The sequence below is a fragment of the Pseudovirgaria hyperparasitica genome (assembly GCF_010093815.1).
Source record: "Pseudovirgaria hyperparasitica strain CBS 121739 unplaced genomic scaffold EJ05scaffold_20, whole genome shotgun sequence".
Taxonomy (NCBI): domain Eukaryota; kingdom Fungi; phylum Ascomycota; class Dothideomycetes; order Acrospermales; family Acrospermaceae; genus Pseudovirgaria; species Pseudovirgaria hyperparasitica.
The window spans coordinates 112,378-135,235 of record NW_022985568.1 but is presented as its reverse complement, the minus strand read 5'-3'; the positions used below and the strand labels follow the sequence as shown (position 1 = coordinate 135,235).

The 22,858-nt window shown below is 49.3% G+C and overlaps 10 protein-coding genes across 10 annotated transcripts; 5 read left to right on the top strand and 5 right to left on the bottom strand.

Moving 5' to 3' along the window:
- Nucleotides 1-449: 449 nt before the first annotated feature.
- On the bottom strand, nucleotides 450-1,550 carry EJ05DRAFT_504959 (uncharacterized protein; the record flags this gene model as incomplete). The annotated part of the gene is made up of 3 exons (XM_033747644.1): nucleotides 450-715; nucleotides 766-1,230; nucleotides 1,283-1,550. 3 exons carry the CDS (start codon nucleotides 1,548-1,550, stop codon nucleotides 450-452), a joined length of 999 nt encoding a protein of 332 aa, XP_033595761.1.
- Nucleotides 1,551-2,302: 752 nt separating this feature from the next.
- EJ05DRAFT_522746 (uncharacterized protein) lies at nucleotides 2,303-4,104 on the top strand (the record flags this gene model as incomplete). Its single annotated transcript, XM_033748787.1, has 4 exons — nucleotides 2,303-2,518; nucleotides 2,571-3,030; nucleotides 3,083-3,186; nucleotides 3,236-4,104. 4 exons carry the CDS (start codon nucleotides 2,303-2,305, stop codon nucleotides 3,797-3,799), a joined length of 1,344 nt encoding a protein of 447 aa, XP_033595760.1. The 3' UTR covers nucleotides 3,800-4,104.
- EJ05DRAFT_210669 (uncharacterized protein) lies at nucleotides 3,717-5,327 on the bottom strand. The gene is made up of 4 exons (XM_033739812.1): nucleotides 4,672-5,327; nucleotides 4,209-4,621; nucleotides 3,957-4,150; nucleotides 3,717-3,795 (listed from the first exon to the last, which is right to left on the bottom strand). The coding sequence occupies exons 1-3, from the start codon at nucleotides 5,240-5,242 to the stop codon at nucleotides 4,085-4,087; spliced, it is 1,050 nt and encodes a 349-aa protein (XP_033595759.1). The 5' UTR covers nucleotides 5,243-5,327; the 3' UTR covers nucleotides 3,717-3,795; nucleotides 3,957-4,084.
- Nucleotides 5,328-5,938: 611 nt separating this feature from the next.
- On the bottom strand, nucleotides 5,939-6,717 carry EJ05DRAFT_490032 (nascent polypeptide-associated complex subunit beta; the record flags this gene model as incomplete). The annotated part of the gene is made up of 4 exons (XM_033745839.1): nucleotides 5,939-6,186; nucleotides 6,302-6,474; nucleotide 6,599; nucleotides 6,672-6,717. The coding sequence occupies 4 exons, from the start codon at nucleotides 6,715-6,717 to the stop codon at nucleotides 5,939-5,941; spliced, it is 468 nt and encodes a 155-aa protein (XP_033595758.1).
- A 305-nt stretch (nucleotides 6,718-7,022) lies between these two features.
- On the top strand, nucleotides 7,023-8,242 carry EJ05DRAFT_480333 (ThrRS/AlaRS common domain-containing protein). Its single transcript, XM_033744851.1, has 3 exons — nucleotides 7,023-7,060; nucleotides 7,193-7,256; nucleotides 7,308-8,242. The coding sequence occupies exons 2-3, from the start codon at nucleotides 7,251-7,253 to the stop codon at nucleotides 8,139-8,141; spliced, it is 840 nt and encodes a 279-aa protein (XP_033595757.1). The 5' UTR covers nucleotides 7,023-7,060; nucleotides 7,193-7,250; the 3' UTR covers nucleotides 8,142-8,242.
- A 77-nt stretch (nucleotides 8,243-8,319) lies between these two features.
- Nucleotides 8,320-10,707, bottom strand: EJ05DRAFT_210724 (amidophosphoribosyltransferase). Its single transcript, XM_033739813.1, has 4 exons — nucleotides 10,646-10,707; nucleotides 9,884-10,507; nucleotides 9,149-9,836; nucleotides 8,320-9,099 (listed from the first exon to the last, which is right to left on the bottom strand). Exons 2-4 carry the CDS (start codon nucleotides 10,422-10,424, stop codon nucleotides 8,538-8,540), a joined length of 1,791 nt encoding a protein of 596 aa, XP_033595756.1. The 5' UTR covers nucleotides 10,425-10,507; nucleotides 10,646-10,707; the 3' UTR covers nucleotides 8,320-8,537.
- Nucleotides 10,708-11,438: 731 nt separating this feature from the next.
- EJ05DRAFT_210632 (S-adenosyl-L-methionine-dependent methyltransferase) lies at nucleotides 11,439-13,702 on the top strand. Its single transcript, XM_033739811.1, has 3 exons — nucleotides 11,439-11,684; nucleotides 11,743-12,961; nucleotides 13,009-13,702. Exons 1-3 carry the CDS (start codon nucleotides 11,612-11,614, stop codon nucleotides 13,658-13,660), a joined length of 1,944 nt encoding a protein of 647 aa, XP_033595755.1. The 5' UTR covers nucleotides 11,439-11,611; the 3' UTR covers nucleotides 13,661-13,702.
- A 2,486-nt stretch (nucleotides 13,703-16,188) lies between these two features.
- EJ05DRAFT_504952 (UROD/MetE-like protein) lies at nucleotides 16,189-17,615 on the top strand (the record flags this gene model as incomplete). Its single annotated transcript, XM_033747643.1, has 5 exons — nucleotides 16,189-16,225; nucleotides 16,278-16,469; nucleotides 16,527-16,945; nucleotides 16,994-17,104; nucleotides 17,157-17,615. The coding sequence occupies 5 exons, from the start codon at nucleotides 16,189-16,191 to the stop codon at nucleotides 17,613-17,615; spliced, it is 1,218 nt and encodes a 405-aa protein (XP_033595754.1).
- A 1,750-nt stretch (nucleotides 17,616-19,365) lies between these two features.
- EJ05DRAFT_210562 (uncharacterized protein) lies at nucleotides 19,366-20,372 on the top strand. The gene is made up of 3 exons (XM_033739810.1): nucleotides 19,366-19,747; nucleotides 19,800-19,844; nucleotides 19,912-20,372. The coding sequence occupies exons 1-3, from the start codon at nucleotides 19,601-19,603 to the stop codon at nucleotides 20,212-20,214; spliced, it is 495 nt and encodes a 164-aa protein (XP_033595753.1). The 5' UTR covers nucleotides 19,366-19,600; the 3' UTR covers nucleotides 20,215-20,372.
- A 1,498-nt stretch (nucleotides 20,373-21,870) lies between these two features.
- Nucleotides 21,871-22,307, bottom strand: EJ05DRAFT_490027 (uncharacterized protein; the record flags this gene model as incomplete). The annotated part of the gene is made up of 2 exons (XM_033745838.1): nucleotides 21,871-21,932; nucleotides 22,055-22,307. 2 exons carry the CDS (start codon nucleotides 22,305-22,307, stop codon nucleotides 21,871-21,873), a joined length of 315 nt encoding a protein of 104 aa, XP_033595752.1.
- Between the last annotated feature and the right edge of the window lie 551 nt (nucleotides 22,308-22,858).

The following is a 22,858-nucleotide window of genomic DNA, read 5'->3' as shown; positions in this document are numbered from 1 at the left end:
GACGAAGCGCTCTAACGAGATAAGCACGTGAAAGCTGCATGCCAAATTCTGATGGGAATGAGGAGAATCTTACACAGACGCATGGGACTTTGGGGAAGAGTGGGTCAATATGCGATGCATATGGCGAGGGTGTCGGTCCTTGTGAAGAGTGTGGAGAGCCCAGTAATGGTGTGTGTGTGTGTGTATATATGGTTCGTGGGTTGAAGTCTTGAGGTGATCAAAAGACCGGAAATCCAAGACTTGGAAAGAGCTAATAGAAGAGATTGGAGAGCGGTTTTCGCATTTGTATAAAGTCTCCTGTGGAAAGTCAAAGGCTAAGCAGCTTCGTCAAGACTTTAAAATAATGCCACGCTCATAACATACTTGGATTGTGGGTTTAACGAGTACATACTGTTCGTTCATCTAACACGATACTCTACTATTTACATTAATACTCTCTTGTGAAAGATTTATACCACAACTACCTCCATACATTCTACATTGTTACGCCGATAGAAAACGTCCCGACACTTGGCAGGAACATCACGTTTTGTCTTCTTCAACGGAAGCTGCTCGATATAACCATCCTCGGCATCTCGTGGGTTGAAGTTCAAGCGATACTTGTTGTCCAGCAGCCCAGCAAAAAGGCCCAAGTACGCAAAGTTCTCCGCGTTATCCTGTGGATGGCGATTTTCGATAACATTGCTCCAGCCATATGGGTGCGGGATGTCATCCTCTGCTCACAATTAGCACTAATATAGAATCAAAAAGGCCACAAACACTCACTAGCCCATGGCTTGCAATGTGCCAGTTCATGCAACAACGTGAAGCTAGCTATAAGCTCTAGCTGCTTCGACTTTCTGCCAGCGACGTGATAGCCCTTGATATATGTCTTCAAGGTACGGAACTTCTCTGCCCCTGAGCCCGTCAGGATACTGTTGCAGATGGTGATGACGTCGCGTGGTCGTAGCTGGGAGGGATCGTAGTCGTCGCGCACGTCAGTCCTGCTATGGTATGTGACACCCATCATGCCGGAGTCTTTGCAAGACGGCGGACCTCGTTTGCGCAATCCGTTTTCATTATCGACCCAGTACTGATCACTGGGTTTCTTGTCTTTGTTCTTCTGTCCTTCAGGGGTATCAGGGCGGTCCGGAGCCAGAGTCCAGCGGGCGTCGTTGTCGCAATAGATGCGGATAGAAGCAGTGGCACTATTGTCGGTGGATTTAAGATTTCCTATTTCTGCCATGACGACTAGGTAGGTTAGGATTAGAAACGTGAGGAGCCTTCAGTGGAGTACGCTTACGGTTCGTTACTTTGTATCTTGCTGCAATTTCTTGCGAGGGCGTCGTGTTCTTCGACCCGAAGATCCACTTAAAGGCCCATTGGAGGTCGTAGACATCTTTGTTGGTGACTGAACTCGTCGCCATGGAAAGTGAATCGGCCATGACGTCGCTAAATCCATAAGGCGCACAGCTGGAATGGATCCAGTAGGTCGGGTCGGCCGCATGAGTAGAGAGGACAAGGGATGCCACCACAAGGAGTGGATTGCGGTGGATGGACGTGATATGCATGATGCGACTAAATGAATGAACTGTCAAGGGGAGGAGATGGCAAAGTATATACTTCGGTGGGATTACCACAAGGTCATATATAGACAAACCAGGAGACATTTCTATATCAGGAATGTAAATAGAGTAGTATATGTGGAATGGCGCATTCTCAAAATAACTTTGTTGTACCATTAATGCTAGGGAGAATACTTGAAATGTTTACAAAGAGCCATTTCTGGTCGAGCCCGGGCTCTGCCGACTCGCATGTCAGCCGTGCATGAACGATCCTGAGAGCGATCCTGAAACATGAGTGATGATGAAAAGTGACTCCCTTTGAGACGTGAGGCTGTGTTTCTTTTGTGTCACGATGTCATCAAATCAGTGGCGTCTAGATGATCTACTCAATTATCAGCAAGGAACTATTTGGGTCCATGGTGATTTATGCTCTTCTTGTGGCGTACACGGATGCGATGTGCCAAGGTCCTTACGAAGCATGTGTATACCATCACTTCCCGTGATTATCCTGGCTGGTGTGCAAAATTATCGACCCGAGATCAAGTCAGCTTATCATTTGCCCCCAAACTGTATTGTTTCAGGGACCGCCCAGTCAGATTTAGAGTGGCAATACCAGTATCTGTGTCCCAAGCACTCATAAGGCTTATGGCTGGTCAGTAGAAATCATACCACGGTGTTTGCTGAATAAATATCCTGGAGGGAACCGAACATGAATGATACTCTCAAATAGTATCTCATTCATCATTTACTTGCCAAAAATGACCATCAAGCTGTTTAGGCTTCTTAATTACCTTACATGGGCCTCTGTTGTCGCTGCGACTGCTGTCACCAATGCGCCTACTTTGCAAACCCCCACTGTTGCGATCGATAAGCGTCAACAACAGCCCTTCCAAGTCCCGGACTACCAAATAAAAGGTCCATTGGACCCCAAATACTTGAAATTAGAGGGTGGAAGTACAGAATTCATAGGTCCAGTGAGCCAACCAGCCGGAAAACACGCTCTGGCCCTGATTAACGCTTGTATAGAACCAAGACTATTTAACAGTACTTTCGTCTGGCACTGAGACTGCTACAGCACACGTTGCTATCTTTACTGGAAAAGTGAATGATCAGGACGAGTATTCGCTAGTCATATCGCCGGATCTCCAGAAGCGTCTCAATGATGCATTAGCTGGCAATCAGAAAAGAGGCCCAGGAGACTTGCCCATGCCAGACTTTCTCTCTGTTGAGATCACCATAGGCATTGGAGCTATTGGAGCTGTGGCCGCCGGTGTTGTCGGTGTTGGACTGCTGGCGATCCCGGTCGCATTGATTGCAGCCAACTTCTGGATGGGTCTGGAATTGACTGCGCACGCACCTTTGGCACAGAAGCTGCCGAACCCCTTTTTACAGGAATTCGAGAAGTGTACAGCAAAGCCACAGCGAGACTGCCCAGCGTCGGACTGCAAAGGTGACGATAGCGACGTTTGCACCGTTGGTGAGAAATGTACGTTCAGTCCCTCCATTTTACTTATGACTCTAACTGAGTTATACTCTAGGCCCGTGCAAAAGGAAGTGTCCAGCGGAAACTAAAGAGGATCCTGTGTTGCAATGCAACGAATGTGGTGGGCCCCAATCTGGAGACAGCGGCAAGTGTACTGGGGTATGCAAACCTCCTATCTCAGGTCGAGCCCGACTAATACTATCAATAGCTTACAGCACATGACAATCTCTGGAAGGATTGCTACTGCTATGGGGCCGAGCCATTCACAGGGTTTGCGTCGTATGGTGACGCGGCTGCTGTACAAGCTGCGATTCAAGAGCTACTCTCAAATCCGGGCTCGGATACTCCCTCAGATCCTCCGTCTGATCCCGAGCCTAATAAACCTGCGAACTTGGCGTGCTATGACAACACCAAGTCTAACTTCCAATTTCAGCAAGGAGATGTTCAGCCGAGTATCGAACGGTTTTGTAAGGAGTGGATAGTGGATGGTGGATACGTGTACTACGATTCCAGAGCCAGTATGCAAGTGCAATATCCCTTGGACGGCAAATTCCCATACGAGAGCAAAAAGCTCGTCCAGATCCAAGGCGTGGTCACGGACTACAACCAAGCCAAGGGTTATACCGAAGAAGAGAAGACGCAGACAGTGAAGAACTGTGTTGAAGGGCTTGGAAACGTCTTATTCTATTGCGATTATGGCTCATATGATAAGTGGGGCGGAGACGGGAACTGGAAAGGCCACCAGTTGTATATTTCAGGTGTCGCACACTAGTCGTATTAGTAGTGAAAGTCTTATAGATTAGGACTGTTGCTGCGTGGTCATGAACTGTAAATGTAGATATCTACTGGTATTCAAGACAAAGACATGCGTAATTTTGTTGTGTGCGTAGCAATCATTGAAAGACATGAATTGGAATGAGCACCCATACAGTGTTGTTGCATGTCTCAAGAAAGACCCATAGGTTTATAACCAGGAAGATGCCCCAATAGCTAAGCTCTGGAAGGGGACCTCCTGTCCAACTTGTCTCGGGAAGATTGGAATTGCTTACCACTTTAGTTACTGATTGTCACCGCAACTACTCTCACAATCTTTCCACGGCCCACCACAACGATAACAAAATTCCTATACGCTTTGTCAACAGCACGTCTATTGGCATCCATAGCAGATCGAGGACGCTCACCGTCATACATCGACAAGTAATATGCAAGCAACCTCCGCTCCTTTCCACTACATTTCGACACGTAGGACAGCTCTTCCAGCCCTCCTTGTCTATTAATTGGATCGCCATATTCATGGAAACATCATGTGCGCACACAGTCGCCGTATGCGCTCTGCCTCTACAATGTCGACACGTCTGCGCGTAACATTTTACGCAGTGAGCTATGTCGGGTCCGAATAGAAGATAAGGTGGTAAGAAAGCGCTGCAGCGTCTATTATGGCAGTATAATGGATTAGGCGTGCTGAGCTCCAAAACGAGATCGTTGTAGCGCGACACAAATATGTTGGACGGCGGAGATGGTAAAAGACTGATAGGGGCAGGAATAGAGCAGCAGCGGAATTCGCGGCGGCATGTCAGAGAAATCGTGAATGCTTCTGCCTTGAGTCAGCTGACCCCTGCCAGAACGGAAAAGTTGATTCTCTACCTGATAGACAACCTGGGCAGTACCAGTGTCGGCATGGAGCCTCGACCATGTCACTCATATCTGCCTCTTCGAAACATGAGACGCACCACCGCCGGCGAGCTTCCCTTTCTTCCAGCTCTCGTCTCATCCGCTCCTTCGCGTAACTCTGCCGCCGCACCACGGCTTCACTCTTGTTGCACAGAAGCTTCTCATTTTGAACCTTGTGCTCTACAAGCGCACGAGTTTCTTTCTGCAGGATCCCTTCGAGGTTTTGTATCCTGCTTCTGACTGGATTAAGAGGTATCCTTGGTGCTAATGGCGGCAATGGCTGCTGTGTTGATACAGCGGTAGTTGCTTTAATGTTGTATGAGTCGGATGGTACAATATGCTGTGATATCCTCACTGGCTGTCGCTGGGTCTGCCCACGTATGATTGGGATTTCCTGTCTGTTCGGTTTTTGAAAACCGTGCGCAGATATGAGTACGTCTCGCAATATCGAACGCTCTGACGACGGAAAGATTACATTTCTAGGTGTAATTTGCGACTCATTTCCTTTCTCGAAGCGCAGCCGTAGCTGCTGTACTCTCGACATTTTTCCAAATTCCTCAATACTGAACGTGATTTAGTAACAGCGTGCTATGAGTGATTACTAAATGCTTTGAATGCAATTAGACACAATATACGCTCTGATGAATGGAAAAAAGTCCATATGAGACGTCAAGGAAATGGCACTCCTCGACTTTCACCTTACCGGTAGCAAAACTAAGTGACAAACCAGATTAACCAGAGTAGTTTGAGGGGAGGACTAGAGGTGAGTAGAAGTACACCGCCCCCCCCCAAAACGCACACCTCAGGATTTAGGCACCAGGATTGCAACTTTGGCGCATGTGTGCTCAGCCCCACCTGAAACACTGCCAGGTTGAGCGATTGCTTCTGGGAGTGCTGCATCTCAGATTCTCGGGTTTGGGGCAGAATAAAATCATTTTTCTGGTAATCTTTGCTGGTTCGGGAGCTCTTCTACACGTGTCGACAGCTGTGTGCTGCTGGTATGCTCAAGTACGACACATTAGGACAGAGAGCAAGGAGGTACTTACATTGGACCTCATCGAGGAGTCCTATTGCTTAATTGCTGGTTACAAAAGAGGTGCTATCTGCGGAACCTCCGTTCCAATCCAGTCCGCCATAAATCGCCAAAGAGATGAGAAGCTCGATATCGGCCTTTTTCATTTTCATAGTTATACCCACGAGTCCTTGACTGCAATTTTTTCGGCTTTGGACCTGCTCAAGCTTATTCTACTTCATTCTTGCCCTCGAAGGTCTCCCCCGCTACAAGGTCTGGGATGTCATCATCGTCATCGTCATCCTTGCCCTCACCCTTCTCTTTCTGCATGCTTTGGTAGCTCTCCGCGAGTTTGCGCAGTGATGCCAGCGAGTCGGGACCCAGCTGGTTTAGGATTCCAGGGACGAGTTCGGTCAGCTCCTTGTCCTCACCGTTGCCATAAATAGCGAAGGTGTTTGATGGAACAGATGCATGTACTAGAAGTCATGTTAGGGCTGGGGTATGGACGAACAGGTTGTTTTGATAGCAAAAGTTTCGGAGTTTGGGGAACAGCTCTGCTGTCTGGTGGTTTGGGACATGAGACAGGCGTACCTTTTGGTGCTGAAAAGTGAATAACATTTCCATCGCTCTTGAACATGTTGACTTCCTCGATTGCTTGAATTGGTTGCACATTGAGTTTCTTCAATGCTCCTTGTAGCTTCTTGTCGTCGGTTCCACCGGTCCGGCTGACCTTCTTGACCTTACGACGCGGTGTGCCTTTGCCGCTGCGGGATCGCGTCAGTAATGCTCACACTCTTATAGCTGTCTGGTGTGCGACAGTATCATAGGATGGTTGTATCGTGTGCGGAAGCTCGACCCGAGCTACGACATAAAAATGAGAAGGCTTACCCTATATCATGTCAGCATTCATGAAAATGTTGGAAAGAAGATGTCTATTGGAGTTCTATAGCAAATTACTTACCAATGCGCACCGACGCTTGCATCTTAGCAAGCTTTGCCTGATCCATGATGGCGGAGTGTGAGGTGATGCGAGGAGAGGCTGTCACTTGCGGAGTCTCGAACAGGGCCTTCTGGTTGGATGTACCAGGTCAAGGCTAGCTATATGGGATAGCGGGAAGGATAGGACGAGTATGAAGGGCTTCAAAGTCGACAGATCGAGGTGAGAGTCGTGAGTAGTCCTATCGTGGGAGAGCTGCGGAATCGCAAGTGATCACCGAGATTGACCCGAATTTCGTGTGTGGGCAGACTCGCTAAAGTTTGTGTTAGATTAGTCCACGTCTATTGCACGTCACACCGCGCCCTTTGGTAAACATCTAATTCGTATGATACGGCAGGAAGCATGTCGAATAAGTGAGTCAACGATGCTCAATTGGAACCTTACAATGTGTACATATAAGGTGTAGCTATTCGGCAGAACGTGCCTACCTGCAAATGAATGAGACTAGATGTACCTTACAACTCTCTGGCGCTCACTTCCATTAGCTAGAATCCGCGTTTCCTCTCACCTTGTATCCAGAACAACTGTATGCGCCTAAGAACAATGACTGTAAGTACTCAACTCAAGCAAAATCTTTCGTACTGACTGATTCTTCTTTAGGACCAAGCTCCCACAATACCCTCGCCCAGCAGCGTTTACCTCCACGACGCCTCCATCCACATCCTCTCCTCAACCCTCACATCCCTCACCCCGTTCTCATCTATCCCTGAACTTGACCAAGCCCTCTTCAAATCTCCTCCTGCAGACTCCTACATACTCACCACGGATCGCACAATCTTCTACCCTCAAGGCGGCGGCCAGCCCGCCGACACCGGCACCATCCGCGATCCCGAACGCTCCTCATTCGTCGTCTCCCTTGTGCGCTCCTCAGTAACGAAACCCACGCGCATTCTGCACCTCGGCACTTTCCCCCTCGCCACACCGTCTTTCCAACCCTCAAGCCCTCTCATACAAGAAATTGATGCCGCAAAACGAGCTCTTCATTCTCGCTGGCACACCGCCGGTCACATCCTTGCCCTTGCAGCGCACCAGATACTACCATCCGCAGGCCTAATCGACGGCAAAGCGTCGCATGTTCCCGGGTCCGCAAACGTCGAGTTCAAAGGCACGATTCCATCAGAATATAAATCCGCCATCGAAGCACGAGCAAACGAACTCGGGACGAAAGACACTGCGGTATATATACATTGGTGGAATGTGGAGACTATGCGAGAGAAGTGCCAGGGCGGATGTGAGGGATTGGAAGATATGCTTGCAGGTAACAGGGCGGATGGGGATACGAGTGGGTTGTTGAGGGCGGTAGAGATCGAGGGCGTGGGAAGTTATCCGTGTGGAGGGACGCATTTACCGCGGACAAGTGATGTGGGCAGGATTGAGATTCGCAAGATTGCGAGGAAATCAGGTATATGTAGGGTTTCATATGCGGTGTTCTGATGGCGAGCGTTTTCATGGTTCCTATAGTGTCAGAAGTGTACATACATAACGAGGAGCGAGAATTGTATCGATGTACCACGTAGACTCTGTCAACTTTGCATGTTTGGCAGCGGAGTCCCGATACGTAATGCACATTTCGTGTAGAGGAGCTGCTGACATAGCTCCAAGTCTGTCAAGAGAATGAGAGTATGGTAGGGGTATATATAAAGCGCGGCTGTGAAGTCCGCTGTATGTTGGGACCTCTAAGCAGTATACAACTTTTCATGCAAAGTATCCTCCCAAGCAGTATCACACATACGCAATAAGGACAACGAAACAGAACATCCTAACGACCTGTATCGCAGCCGAAACTCCGTATCGCCTCCATACGTCCGCTGTGTAAACCTGTAGAACCTCTCACGGATGGTCATTGAAGTTATGGAGGCTTAAATCCTGCGTGTTCTTGACCTTCGCTGACTCATCGCTGTTTTTCCGCTTGCGTTCAGCGTGGAACTCATTTGACCTTTTCGTCGTAGTGGGTCCGACTGCGACCTGGTCTGTTTGACCTTGGACCCAGGACTCATCAGTACCGTGCAAAGGTACAACATTACCATGTTTGTCTACCTCCACACCTTTTGCGGCCATGCGAAGTTCTTTCTCACCTGCAGTTCCATGAAGAACAGCATCCTTCGCCTGCTCTCTGATTTTCATCTTCTTACTCTCGCCTCGGACGCGTTCGAGGTGCTCAAAGTACTCATCATCTACTGGAGTCACGTACTTGCCACAGAACACACCGACTTCGAAATTCTGGGTTGCAGGGTCGCGAGGAGATAGTGCCGCACATGCGGATACCAGGTCAGGGAGGGACTGGTAGATGACATCGTCAGCGCCAATGATGCGCGATATATCCGAGGATGATCGATGATGAGCGATCAGCTCAGAGCTAGATGCGAGATCGATGCCGTATATGTGCGCATTGCTAGACAATGTTACCCTTGTATACCAGTGGAGGTATAGGAAGGACTTACGTGATAGGAGGCGCGCAGCTAGAAAAGTAGACCTTTCTGGCGCCGGCTTCACGAGCCATCAGCACGATCTCCCGACTTGTAGTCCCACGGACGATGCTGTCATCTACCAGGAGCACGTTCTTGCCGTCGAATTTCTTCTTCATAGGGTTGAGCTTAGCTCTAACACCCTTCTGCCTCAGCTTCTGACTAGGCATAATGAAGGTTCTAAAGATGTATCTATTCTTCACGAAACCTTGACAGTATGGTTTATTCAAAGCTTCAGCAACACACAACGCAGATGTGATCGATGTTTCGGGTATTGGCATAACCACGTCGATCTCTTCCAACGTCTTAGAGCCAAGTTGCTTCTTGATGGTTTCTGCGAGCTTGAAGCCCATATTGCGTCTGCTTTCATCTACATCAATACCATCGATAATCGTATCAGGTCGCGCGAAATAGACATATTCAAAGATGTCGGGAGCGTATCCAAGCTGCTTGTGAACCTGATGAAAGACGGGCTCTTTTCCTTTTTCGATGATAACAGCTTGTCCGGGCTTAATGTCGAAAAAGTCTTTATACCCACACTGGACCAATGCCACAGACTCAGAGGCCATCATGTAATCTTTCCCGTGACCAGTATCGGAGGGTTTAGAGCCAAGTACCATAGGACGAATGCCGTATGGATCCCGGAAACCAATCAAGCCAAAACCTGTGAACACATCAGCATTGGCTTGATTGTGCGTCTACTCTGCATACCTGCAAGCATTGCTGTGCAAGCCCAGCCACCGACGCATTTTTGATACATCCTCTCAAGAGCTGCAAAACAATCATTGGCGTTGATACGAGCCTTTCCGGTCTCATTCAGTTCGCTTGCAAAAACGTTGAGCATGAGCTCACTATCGCTCTCTGTATTAATATGTCGATGGGCCTCTTGATCCAAGAATCGGGTAAGCTCAGGAGCGTTGATCAGATTCCCGTTGTGTGTGAAACAGATACCATAGGGACTGTTCACATAGAACGGCTGGGCTTCCGAGTTTGCGCTGCTACCAGCAGTGGGATATCGGAGATGTCCCAAGCCCATCCATCCCGGAAGATCGGCGACACGCGCACCGTCATGGAAGACTCTTGAGGCCATACCATTGCCTTTGCATTGGTAGAATCGCCCTCCAGATCCACATGTCGCGATGCCACATGCATCTTGTCCACGGTGTTGTAGGAGGTATAGGGCATCATGGATTTCAACGGCAGCTGAAGTGGATGCCGGGTCGCCGTGGATTACGGCAATGATGCCACACATGGTGTAGTCAAGGCTGTAACACTGTAACTAAAGTATGTTTGGATCTGTATGAGATACAGAAGTCAGCTTTGGCTACGATAGTGCTGAGGCGTGATCCAATGAGCAAACATTATATATCAGAAAGGAATTTCTCCGCATACGCTTTTGGCGTTGGAAGTCTAACATCTATAATATTTGAAAACATCATATGAAAATCTAGAACCCAGACAAAGGACACTTACATGTATCCTGCTAGATAGTGCTCCGGGCCTGGTGTGAATATGTAGAGCCACAGGCGATGTGCAAAAAAATCTCTGGTGACCGTCGCGAAGTGGGATGCTGCGGAGGGGCGCAATAACGTCAATGTGGAACCTGAAGCTGTGGAAAACGGTGCAGACGGTCCTGCGCAAAGGCAGAGAAGTCCCCTTGAGCAAGGCGAGAGACAAGATTCAAAAAGTGCAGGAAGCCCATTGTTTAGGATTTCTAGGACGTTGAAGTTCGCCCGGGAAGATATAGAATGGTTCCAGTGTTGCGATCAAAATTTGCCGTTGCTTGATTGGTTGCACCTACTAACGGACTGCGGTATGGCGTCTGCTCTCGCGCCTACTTCGGCCTTGCAGTCATTCTCTAGAGACCTCGTGATCCTCACTCATTTACACATATCACTCCGTAACCGAGGAATATATCTAATCACATCGGCTCTGTCTCCATACACATGCAATAACTATGATTCAGGACTGACATCTCAATTCGACAAATCGAACGTGAACTCGAAGCTGCACCCGGTCTCAAATGAGCACTAATCGCGTACTGGCAACGAGACCACATGGTTGCCTGGTGATGTAACTTTGAGTCTATCATAAAGTATGTGCTGTACAGCGCTACATGGCCTTTGACGTATTGCTGTGATAAAAACTTACACAGTGAAGTGCAAGGTAATGTTGGAATTACACTGCCAATCTCATTTGTTCTCACAATTTCATGTGTCTATTATGTTTCCATTTTCAAAGCCTGGCTTTTTCGAGGTCAATCACTTGGATTGACGCAATTCACTTCATGGCTATCGCCGTTGACCATCCGCTCAGTCAAATCTATTCACTCTCACCGTCAACGTGAAACCGTCTTAAAACCTACTTTATTTTTTTCTCTTGTCTACCTACTTCTCTGCCTTCCCTTTATAGCGCCTACATCGATCGTTCAAATCCAAGATGCCTGGATTTAGGCACATGAGTGTACAAAATGGGTCTGCGGATCGTCCGATAGACCTTGACGACGTCACTGGTGAGTAAATCCCTTGAGTTTGCTACGTTAGTGCATTGGTTAGCTGACTCAAGCGCAGCAACAGCACAGGCATTTACAGGCCTCGAACTTTGTGACGACCTGGGAGACGAACTTGAAGACACCCACTTCAGCGCGAACGTACCACAAACGGTCCAACGCAATGGACCAATCCAATATCCCAAGATCAGCATTACAAATTTCCGGTTAGACAACGGGGAAATTGTGGTAGTCAATGATTGCGTTGAATTTCAGAGAATGGATAGTTCCGATTCAGTTAACGAGTCAGACTTCCTCAAGATTCATGACATCGTATTTGATACCACAGAATCTGATGGAGGGGCACCGCCGATTGTCTTCTTCCGTGGTTTAAGATTCCGTAGGTCGAAGCACTATCGTGGAATCGTGACCACAGCATGGCTGAATGAGGTGTTTTGTGATATGGACATTGATATTAATGATCCAAGGCCTGAGGAGGTCCAGGGCCAAATTGAGGTGGACGCCCGGACCGTAATGAAGAAGAGAGATTTGGTCATCACAACACGACCATATCCCTTGGAGTCGTGGAGGCATGGTGACGATGCCGTATATTACAGAAAGAATAACAATGACGATCGCCATTACATAACGCATTTCGCCAGACTTACTGCGCGATTTACCAGAATAAATCTTTACAAGAACGCTTCACAGCGTCAAGTCCAGTCCGTAAGGCCTTTAGGTGGATCCTTTCGATCCATTCTAGAAATAGCACGTACAATCGTCTCCCAAAGATCAAGCTACATCTTTCTCGACGTCTTTTGTGGTGCTGGAGGTGCATCAGCCGGAGCAAGAGCAGCCGGGTACACTATCATGGGTGGCGTTGACATTGATGCAACGAAGATTGAGAGCTTCAAAGCAAACTTCCCAAGTAGTCAGCACTACTGTATGGACGTTTCTGAGTTCATTCAACGGTTCGCCGAACAACACAAAGGGCAAATCGACCACGTCCACATGAGCCCGCCATGCCAGTACTTTAGCCCGGCGCACACTAGAGAGGGACGTCATGATGACAAAAATACCGCAGCAATATTCTCCGTCGGTATGCTTATCAAAGCGATTGAACCTCGTATCGTGACCCTCGAGGAAACAGCTGGGCTGATGAATCGGCACCTTGACTATTTCAAAAGCCTTGTGGCGCAGATACATGACAGTGGGTACGATGTGCAGTGGAGAAGGGAAAACCTGGCAGAATTTGGACTTCCTCAGCAATCGCGACCTAGATTATTGATGGTGGCTGTTAAGTAAGTGTATAAGTTAAAATCATCAAACCAAACTAATAGATGAGAAGGCATGGCGCCACGATGCCATCGTGGCCAGCACCGACACACGGAGAAGCAGGCAGTGGCCTTCGGACGCTCGTTTCTATCGATCAAGCAATACGGGGCATCCCCCGCGGAGATTCACTCTCGACCCACGAACCAGCCAGGAATATGCCAGTTGCTGATAGATCGCGAGGGCTCCGTTCATGTATGACGACTAGTGGGCCAGACGCAAACTACGACCAGCACAGACAGTTCACTATCCGGGAAGCAGCGTGCCTCCAAGGTTTCCCAATGAGACATCAGTTCGCTGGCTCTAAGACGGAAATTCGAGTACAAATAGGTAATGCGTTCCCGCCAGTTGCTGCAAAGGCTCTGTTCCTCGCATGTATAGGGGTATTGAAGAGCCGTCCGGACGAGGAGCCGGCCGCGTGCTTAGGCGGACGAAATGTCATTGACTTGACCTCCGATGACGAAAATACTTCGCCCAAGAAGAAACGCTGTCTGCCAGTCACTCCGCATAGGGGAAATGCTTCTTCCAGCCAGTTGATGCGTGGGCATGATCAGGATCATTTCCACATTTCTCCTCCACACAGACCTGAGTCTGCACCCCTGGATCGCACAAGAACAAAGAGGACAGGGGCTAAGCTATCTGATGCTATAATCATAGGCTATGATTAAGGCGATGTTGTTAGTTCAGAACGTCATATATACTGCTACAAAAGTGTGGTTATACTATTAATTATGTCGCATCTACCCTCCTCATCAGCTCAAAGTTGTATGGTGATTTTCACCAGTCGCTCGGTGACTTGTCACAGCCACCACTGTGTCTTTTGGACTAAGGCTCATACCAATAAGTAAATACAATGACATCGAGCTGATAATCATACAGATTAGGTCCCTGTCGATTGACCTGAAGTTTCCCCTGATTTTGAATGCCACCATTCAAGCCTTTGTGGCACTGGTGACCTAGTGGTAGATACAGGTCCTCGCAAGCCATCATTCCTTATTAAAGTGCTCATCTCGATCTCCGTTATTTGTTACCAACAACTCCCATGTCATCGGAGATGTCACGGAGTCCGCCTTGCATGTCATTGGGTTCATGAACTGCCAGCAACTAAGACAATATTCAGGGCCATGAATACCTGAACGAGCAAGGCCACATGTTCTACGGATCACGAGCCATAATGCTCACTCGCAACGTCGCTCTGTCCACATGCTACATTGCCCCTTCGTGTGCACACAAGGCCCGATTCCAGGAACGGAAGCTGCACCGATACGCGGCACGAATCAGCAGGGCAAAGCTTGATCCTCGTGGGTTGTCTCGACATTTTGGTGCACGCCAGGTGAGGTATAAGTTTATCCTTGACATTCAGATAATAGCCACCATCCTCCCAAGTTCAGCAAACACTACCCATGGCCATGCACGGAGGCGGCACGGGTCGGCTCAGACGGCGCAAAGCGCGCGTAAGCCCACATGCTTGATCAAATCAGACAGCGAACCAACAGGATTCTTGTTGTCTGGAGCAAGCGACCACATATATGCAGGCTGACCTCGGAGTATTTGTTTTGTGGCCCCTGACGCTCTCAGATGTCAAGGCAGGGTCCTGATTGATGCCAGTCATACTCGCTGAGCGTGGATGGGACCGGGCTGCTGATGCTGACTGCAGATTTATCTATTGGTGGTGAAGTCCACTGAGGATATTGAGGACATGTAAGGGGTTGCGAGATGTGCTTGCATCCTAGCCCTGGCCTTCAATTTCAGAAAGGAGAACAATGGACACAATTCTATTGGATATGTTGATATTGCCTTCCACGTTACGAGCTTCCCGTTCCCACAATTTAGTCTTCAGCCTTACAGCAAGGCGACGCACAGGTTGTTGTTAAAACTGTCTGCTAGTCGCTTTTGCCATGTTGGAACAGCCAGGGAGAAGCAAGGATCGGAAGCATGGCAGTAAGCAGAGCGCGGCTTGTCTTATGGCACCACGAAGACCTGGGTCTGTGACTGTATTCCAGTGTCTTGGAGCATTAGACCGTGTTTATCTCTGCATGTTCCAGCTTCATGATTACCGCAGCAGACAATACTCGGAAGTGGACCTCCCACGCACCCCCCTCCTCCCTCCCAAGTCTGCGAGTGTCATGTCTCAAGATGTTACACACAGACAGCCAACCGCGCACATACAGACCAACCAACAAGCATCGATAGAGTCATGGTACCTACCCTTGCATCCCAACGGGACAGGAGGGTGTAGTGACGCACGCCGTTGTTGCATTGTCACTTCTTTGGTGTTGGAGGGCAGAAATCCTGGCAAGCCTGTCAGAAAAAGGCTTCGATTTAGTCTTGACTAACGAATAAGGTCGCGCTACCTATCAAAATATGGAATGAAAACCTGTTCCCTAGACGGTAAGCACTTTGCAATGGCGACGGCACTCCCGTCCATCCATGAATCCTGGTGTCAGCCGGCCGAGCCTAGTGCGCGTCTTTATTCAGCACAGGAGAGGGTGGGACCTGCCTAGGAGAGTCATAATGTGGTTACGAGACTCAAAAGCGTGCCCTTGACATAGAATTGTAGTTGTTAACGAACACCCTCGATCGATTACGTGCTCGGGGCTGAAGATCCACAAGTATAGCTCGGTAAAGGACCCTGTTCTAGGCCTGGCGCGACCGGGTAAAAGTAAAGACTACGTGTACATATTGCACGGAGAGGAGGATGATGAGGCTTATGGGATGTTGTTTTGATGGGCATTATGGTGTGTATTGAAGCTAAGTCCTGTCAGCTCGATGCTTGTGACTGTATGTATCCCTTTGTATGCCTGTGCATCCTGATATAGCCCCTGTGTCATCATCGGAAGCCATTCCCTTCACTGCTTCATAAACCTGAAAACCAGTACAAAAAAGCTCCGGCTTCCTGGAGGTTTTGGTTCGTAGAATGATGGTAACTAGAGGAGAGGACTGGTAGGTTTCCTGTGCACATGCTATACAGCGACCTCATAAAGTGACTCTAGAAGCAAAGTCCGACTACACATTCTTAATACTCCAGTTTTATGATGGCAAATTCATCCTAGGTAAGCATGCTCTCGGCAGTTGAGGGCGGCACAACGTGCCACAATCACCCACCTCGCGAGTCACGATGCATGGAGAGGGGTAGAGGAGCATTTCGAATCTTTGGAATGCAGCAAAGACAGTGTCCAACATCGTACTCATCGCTATGGTGTCCTCGCCGCGCAATCCTCCGTTCCGAGCTGGTAGGTACACAGAGTCAATCGATCAAGTGCCTGCGCTAACCCGTAGCTCCAGAGCACATCGGCTCCCTCCTCCGGCCAAAGGAGTTGGTCGACAAGAGATATGCCGTAGCAGGAGGCTCAGACACGGCAGAATCTCTGGTGCCGATCGAGCAGAAGGCAATCAAGGATGTCGTAACGCTTCAGCAAGAATGCGGTATTCACAGCATCACGAATGGAGAATACAGTCGCCATCAGTTCTGGGGAAGTAAGTGACGTCATCGGCCCAGCGTCAATAATCCACGATGGACTGACAGCTATTAAGCGTTCATGGAGACGTTGAATGGTATGGAAGAAGTCAATCTTCGCGAAGGCGGTTACGACCAGTCTATTTTCCGGGCATACGCGCCTGACGTCAAGAGCTTCATGCATGCAAAGACAATCCCAAACCAAGTCACTGTGGCCGTAGGCAAACTCTCACACCCGGGACGGAGTAGCTTCCTACCGGAGTTGGAGTATCTGAAGTCGATCTTACCCAAGGAGAAATGGAGCAGCATCAAGCTGACCCTGACAAGTCCGTCTTGGTATCACTTCAGATACGGGCCTAACAAGGCGTACGTACAGGGGGTATACAACAACGACGACGAGTATTTCGACGACCTGGCCAAAGCTTACCAACAAGAACTCAAGATTCTCTATGACGCCGGACTCAGGAATGCTCAAGTCGACGATCCGAACTTGGCCGTGGGTGTTATCATTGTGATAGTGAGATGAGAGCTAATCATTGCACAGTATTTCTGCTCTGAGCCCATGCTTGAAGGATGGGCTGCGGATACACAGAACTTCCAGACCGCAGACGAGCAGCTAGACGCCTATATCCGCTTTTATAATAAGTGTTTCGAGGTGCGTACTTCAAGAGAAGCCCTCGTTTACAGTCATTAACACGCACACGTAGCGACCTGCAGACTTCCACCTTGGTATTCATCTGTGCAGAGGCAACTATCTCGGCTCCAAGCACTTTAGCGAAGGAGCTTATGATCGTATCGCAACTAAGCTGTTTAATGACCTAAACGTCTCTACATACTACCTCGAGTATGACACACCGCGTGCCGGCGGCTTTGAGCCCCTGAAGCACCTGCCCAAGAACAAGAACGTTGTCCTGGGCGTCATCACTTCGAAGTTCCCGGAGCTTGAGAACAAGCAGAACATGGTAGACCGCATCTACAAGGCCGCTGACTATGTAGCTGAGGGATCAGGTGAGAGCAGGAAGGAGTCGCTGCAGAGACTGTCAGTCAGCCCGCAGTGTGGGTTTGCGAGCCATGCTGAAGGGAATGCGTTGGGCCATGAGGACATGCGGAAGAAGTTGCTATTGGTACGAGCGATTGCTGATGAAGTTTGGCCCGGAGAAGCTTAAGCTGAACCAGTAGTGGTTGGACTGAGTCATGTTAAGAATCTGTTGTTAGTCCGCGAAAGGGCGTTGGTTGTCTCGGAAGTGCGCGCTTACCGCGGCTACAAAACAGAACGAGATACAAGTAGGGTGTTGCTTGCTTGCCATGAAAATATATCAAGGAATGCTCTTACGGGTGATGCCTCATTAAAACTTGGTACTGCTGCCTATCGGGCTTGAACCTACCTACTCACCTGATCACCATTCTGACATAGAACATAGCCGGCACATAACGGCACAGTCAAACAGTCAGATACAGCCCATCAACACCCCCTTCCCCCCCCTCCATCTCCTTTGCCACGCCGACTTTTTGTCATTCGACGCATCATCCTTGTTAACATTGGAAACGGATCCAACCAGCTGGCTAGACACGGCTTACGCGCAGGAGAATAGAGTTTGTTTATGTCTGGCTTGATCCCTCTCGATCTGCGATGCGGCGTCTCATAGAAGTTCTTGGGTGTGTGTACCACGAAGCATTTACGCCACTCGGCCACATACACACACATCTCATCGTGCCGCATGGATGGACCTATGAAGAATTTGCGGCGTTGGTCTGACCGACCCTCTTTGACGCGACGACATTGTACTTCACGCGCGGCCCACGTGTGCCGCACTCCGACTTGCTGCTCATGCATTCGATCGATTGCGCCAACGGCTGGCAGAGGTAGTAGTTTCCGGGGATAGTAACGTCATGACTTGTATATGCGCGATTGTAGACGCTGGCTGCTACAGGACAGGCAAAAGTCAAAACCGACAGAGTTCGAAGTGCATGTAGTAAATGATACCCATCAGAGAGTATATGCATGTACTACTTACTGGTCATCAACGTACACGTATGGCCATACATAGAGGATAATGTGTGAGCTGCAGATGCATATCATCAACCGTCATACCAAAGACCGTGTCTGTAGATGGGCGAGGTCCTTAAACGATTCAACCACTACACTACTTGATCTCTACAAAGTACTAATATCAATCCACAATCGCCAACAAAAGTCGTGATAAACGACATGTTACTCATCATTCCATAAGATTCGAGCTAAGACGAACGAAGTACATGTCATTCAATACGTCTAAACGACTTGACAGAAAAGCTCTTCGTTCTCCAAAAGAGCCAAAACAAACATGAAGAATATAGAATCACGAGTCGAATGGGTATAGCTCTCCCAAGAGAAGCAAACAGAGAAGCAAGGAACGAGAACGATGAGTTAATTTCAGAGAATTCAGATGGACTTGCCACGTTAAACTTGACAGAGTTGCCATGTGTGTGTATGTGTTTGTGGGCTGACGTCTACGTGGCCTTGTATTATCAGGCTACTACCTCTCTGATGTCTACTCGGAGACATTGATGTAAAGTTCAAGAATTGACCACAATCGAGGAGATTATACAGATTACGAATCGAAATTGAGTATAGACAGAGCAGAACAAGATCAGGCACGCAAGGAGACCAACAACGATGACGACAATGAACAACTAACATCGAAGCAAGAACCCTAAAGAGCGAACGAACAAGATCGCCACTCGTTAGTCGTCACTCGTCACTCGTCCAGTCAGTCAAGGAGGTTTAAAGTTGCTTGCAACAACTAGCCGGTCAGGCAAGTCATACATACCTCACCCAACGCCCAGACCCTCCATCATGGGACCGGCCGAGCCGAGCTAGTCAGGACATTAACGGACATGCATATATGCTGACCCAGCCAACTATCGATAGTCACAAACAAAAAGGCTGGGTTGACAAGAGGGAGCGAGGGAAACGCGGATGCGGATGGCATGGGATGGGATGGACCTCACCGACCCAGAACAAGAGAACAGACACACACACACACACACACACACACACACACACACACACACACACACGGTGGACCTCAATAACAATAACCACGGTTGAAGGCTGACTGACTAAAGCGCGGGCTGGCTGGCTGGCTGACCGGCGGAGAATAATCATACGATGGATGCACTAGTAGCAAAGAAGGAGCCGGGATACCCGAAGAGGAAACCGCAGTATCGATTGCGCTACCTCTTAGAAGGGATTCATGGAGAGACGGGGGACAGACATGCTGAGGTTTACCTGGGATTCAGGTATATGCGAGAACAGGCTCGTGCTTTTTTCTATCATTCATTCATTCATCCATTCATACTGTACCTAGGTACCTAAGTATACGAACGGTACACATACACACACACACACACAGGCAACAGTCCCCCCTCCCTCCCTCACTCCCTGCCTCCTCCAATAATAACAAACTAACAAGTACCTAGCCAGCAGTAACCATATTCCATCATCAACCTGGACGGCCCTCATCCGATCCAGTGGTACCACCACCACCACCACCAAAACCCAAAACGAAACCCCGCCGATCTCGTCTAATTCATGCAGGCAATCAGGATCATCACTTCAATTCTGTCCCGTTGTCTCAGCTTCATTCTTTTCTCAGGAACGGTTACGGCCGGCGGCGGCCGGCGGGGGTCACACGACACACTAAACGGCTCAACGTCTCAAACTCTAAATTTTTTTATCTTTTTATTTTATTTTGGTACTGCCCCCCCTGTTTTTCTGTTTAAGAGAGGAAAAAAAAAGAAGACTTCTCCGCAAACCTAATGGGATTGGAAAATGCTTGTTTTCTTTGGCCGATACCCCCCCTTCCCTCCGCTCCCCTGCCTGCCTGCCCCTTGCTTGTTGGATTGGGATTACGTAGGCTGAGACTTCTGTTGACTGCTGATGGATGTATGTCTTGACACACATACCACACCACCACAAACCATAGGTATCTTAGTAGTAGTATATACCAACAGAGCCGTCAATTGCCGTTGGCCGGGGATGGCTTGCGGGCTGGCGTAAGGTTACTTTGCTTGCTTGTCAGCAAAACATCCCATGATATGACATGCTCGCACTTTCTCCCACTCTCTCACTCTCTCCGGTCAACCCTGATTGATATACAACCCCCCCTTAGCAGCCCGAAATCGGGTACCAGACTTTTCACACGTCACGTTCGCTCTTTCTTTCCCTTTTCTTCCCTTCCCTTCCCTTCCCTTCCACCTAATAAAGAGGAGGAGGGAGGGAGGGAGGAGCGGAGAAAGGGGGAAAGAGCGAGCGAGAGAACGAGAGACTCAGAAGAAAGGAGACGGCCGGACGGTGCCAGCCAGCCGTGCGTGGATGTGGCCGGTAGCATGTCCCGTACATCCAGCATACATAGCATCCATAGCATACATACATACATAGGTAGCAAAAAAACAAGGTACGGTCAATATACCGCACGACGGATATTATAATCCTTCTAGACTGAACCAAAACCGAAACTAGCTGAACCACATGCATGCATGCATCCATCAGCAGCAGCAGCAGCAGCCCCCGGGAGGTGCGAGCCGGGCGCGCCGTCGCATGTCATTTTGCATGCATTGCATGCGTGCATTGCGTTTAGAATGCAGAATCGGGGTAATAATTTACTTACTGGAGGTCCGTCCTGGATGAATGAACTATGGACTATGAACCACGGTACGTCGTGGGCGCACGGGCGGACGGGTGGGTAATTGTAGCTAGCTATTAGCTAGTAGGACCAGAATCCGCTTTGAATATATATATATACCGACGTTTGATGGGTAATGTCATTGGCTGCGGCGGGAGATGAGGGAGGGACGGCTTGGTGCGGAAGACGCGGATTGCTGGGCTGGATGGGAGGGATGGGAGGGAAGGAAGGGAAGGAAGGAAGGAAGGAAGGGAGGGAGGGGAGATGGTGGAGATAGGTAGGTACTGATTGAGGTACTACTGTAAGGAGAGAGAGAGACCGACGCAGGGAGAGAGGGGTAGAAGGGAGAGGGCTTGGATCCATTTCATTCATCGACGACGACGACGACGACGACGACGACGATGCACGATGCACGACGGACGAGGTGATACATACTGATGCAAACTGCGGATGATGCGTGCCGGGCCCTGGCGGCGGCCACGGCGGAGGCACACGTGTGTTTCAAACCTTTTGCTGCGATGACGATGCAGCAACAACAACAACATCCCGTTAACAAGGTCCCCTCGGACGAGAGAAAAGGTTGGTGTGGATAATGGACTAGGCGGCCACGATACGTGATCAGAGAGAGTTGCTGCACAGCATCATGATGATATTATGCTGGCCAACACCCCCCCTTCCCTCCCCCTCTCTCTCCCTCTTTCGAAAAGGCCCAACAGAGAAGACCAGTGATCCATGAGTAACAAACAACAACATCTCAATCACAAGATTCTTCTTCGTCTTCTTCTTCTTCTTCTGCCCTTTTTACCCTTTTCCCCCCTTCATTCAATAATTAGCAATTAGCAGCACGCCAGCCAGCAAGCAAGCAAGCAAGCAAGCGAGCAATGGCCCGAGCATCCCGAGCACCACGCAGTCTCGCCATCAAATCCATCATCTCTCACCCACATAAACGATCTCTTCGGATCGGATGGCGAGTTGTCTAGAACCCCCCCGGTACCTGAGTTTGGTGTGTTCTGTGGAGATGGGATGAATGGAGGGAGTGGCGGGTGCCGCCGCCGCCGCCGCCGCACGAAAGGCATCCTTTTCTTCCCTCGTATAGAGCGCAAGCGCAGTTAGTAAACGAGGCGTGGCACAGACGACGACGGCGACGACGACGGCAACGACGATGACGGCGACCAGAAGCTGGCTGGCCATCTCCGTTGTCACGGAGCGCACGGCGCGATCCAGCGTAGGCGTAATTAGTTAGTATTTTGTTAGTTAGTTCTACCAAGGTATCCAAGATATGGCAGCATTCAATCACAGAGAGGTAGGTCCAGGTCCAGGTCGAGGTCGAGGTCCAGAAGTCCAGGAACTAATTAATCAATTACACATACACAGGAGGACCAAATAAGATCAAAAAATTTGCGGGTTCTGTGACCCAGAGTAGAAAAGTTGTCATTCAGTAATCATTTCAATCACCATCTAAGCCACCACCAGCAAGCACCACCAGCACTCTCCGCCTGTCGTCCTTCTTTTGCTCGTAACTTCCTCCTCCGCCGCCGCCGCCGCCGCCGCCAGTGCCAGTGCCAGTGCCAGTGCCAATACCAGTGCCAATACCAAGTCCCAATGTACATACATACAGCCTGCCCAGCCCCACCACCTCGTCCCAACCCCCGGAGCGCACGACGGAGCCATAGAAGCGTAATGGAAGACAGGAGCAGCGCAAGCGATACAATTGGCCAGGGAGAGCAAGGCAGCTAGGGGGG

Bases quoted from the DNA above. Each gene is read 5' to 3' on its own strand.
- EJ05DRAFT_210669 (XM_033739812.1), bottom strand. From the start codon at position 5,242: ATGTCGAGAGTACAGCAGCTACGGCTGCGCTTCGAGAAAGGAAATGAG. The intron at 4,622-4,671 runs GTAGAGAATCAA...GACTCAAGGCAG, and splicing joins CTGCCCAGGTTGTCTATCAG to AAGCATTCACGATTTCTCTG. The intron at 4,151-4,208 runs GTGAGCGTCCTC...CAAAGCGTATAG, and splicing joins TTACTTGTCGATGTATGACG to GAATTTTGTTATCGTTGTGG.
- EJ05DRAFT_210562 (XM_033739810.1), top strand. From the start codon at position 19,601: ATGGATGCACTAGTAGCAAAGAAGGAGCCGGGATACCCGAAGAGGAAA. The intron at 19,748-19,799 runs GCTCGTGCTTTT...TACTGTACCTAG, and splicing joins TCAGGTATATGCGAGAACAG to GTACCTAAGTATACGAACGG. The intron at 19,845-19,911 runs GCAACAGTCCCC...ACAAGTACCTAG, and splicing joins ATACACACACACACACACAG to CCAGCAGTAACCATATTCCA.
- EJ05DRAFT_210724 (XM_033739813.1), bottom strand. From the start codon at position 10,424: ATGTGTGGCATCATTGCCGTAATCCACGGCGACCCGGCATCCACTTCA. The intron at 9,837-9,883 runs GTATGCAGAGTA...ATGTGTTCACAG, and splicing joins TTGCACAGCAATGCTTGCAG to GTTTTGGCTTGATTGGTTTC. The intron at 9,100-9,148 runs GTAAGTCCTTCC...AACATTGTCTAG, and splicing joins AGCTGCGCGCCTCCTATCAC to CAATGCGCACATATACGGCA.
- EJ05DRAFT_210632 (XM_033739811.1), top strand. From the start codon at position 11,612: ATGCCTGGATTTAGGCACATGAGTGTACAAAATGGGTCTGCGGATCGT. The intron at 11,685-11,742 runs GTGAGTAAATCC...ACTCAAGCGCAG, and splicing joins AGACCTTGACGACGTCACTG to CAACAGCACAGGCATTTACA. The intron at 12,962-13,008 runs GTAAGTGTATAA...ATAGATGAGAAG, and splicing joins TTATTGATGGTGGCTGTTAA to GCATGGCGCCACGATGCCAT.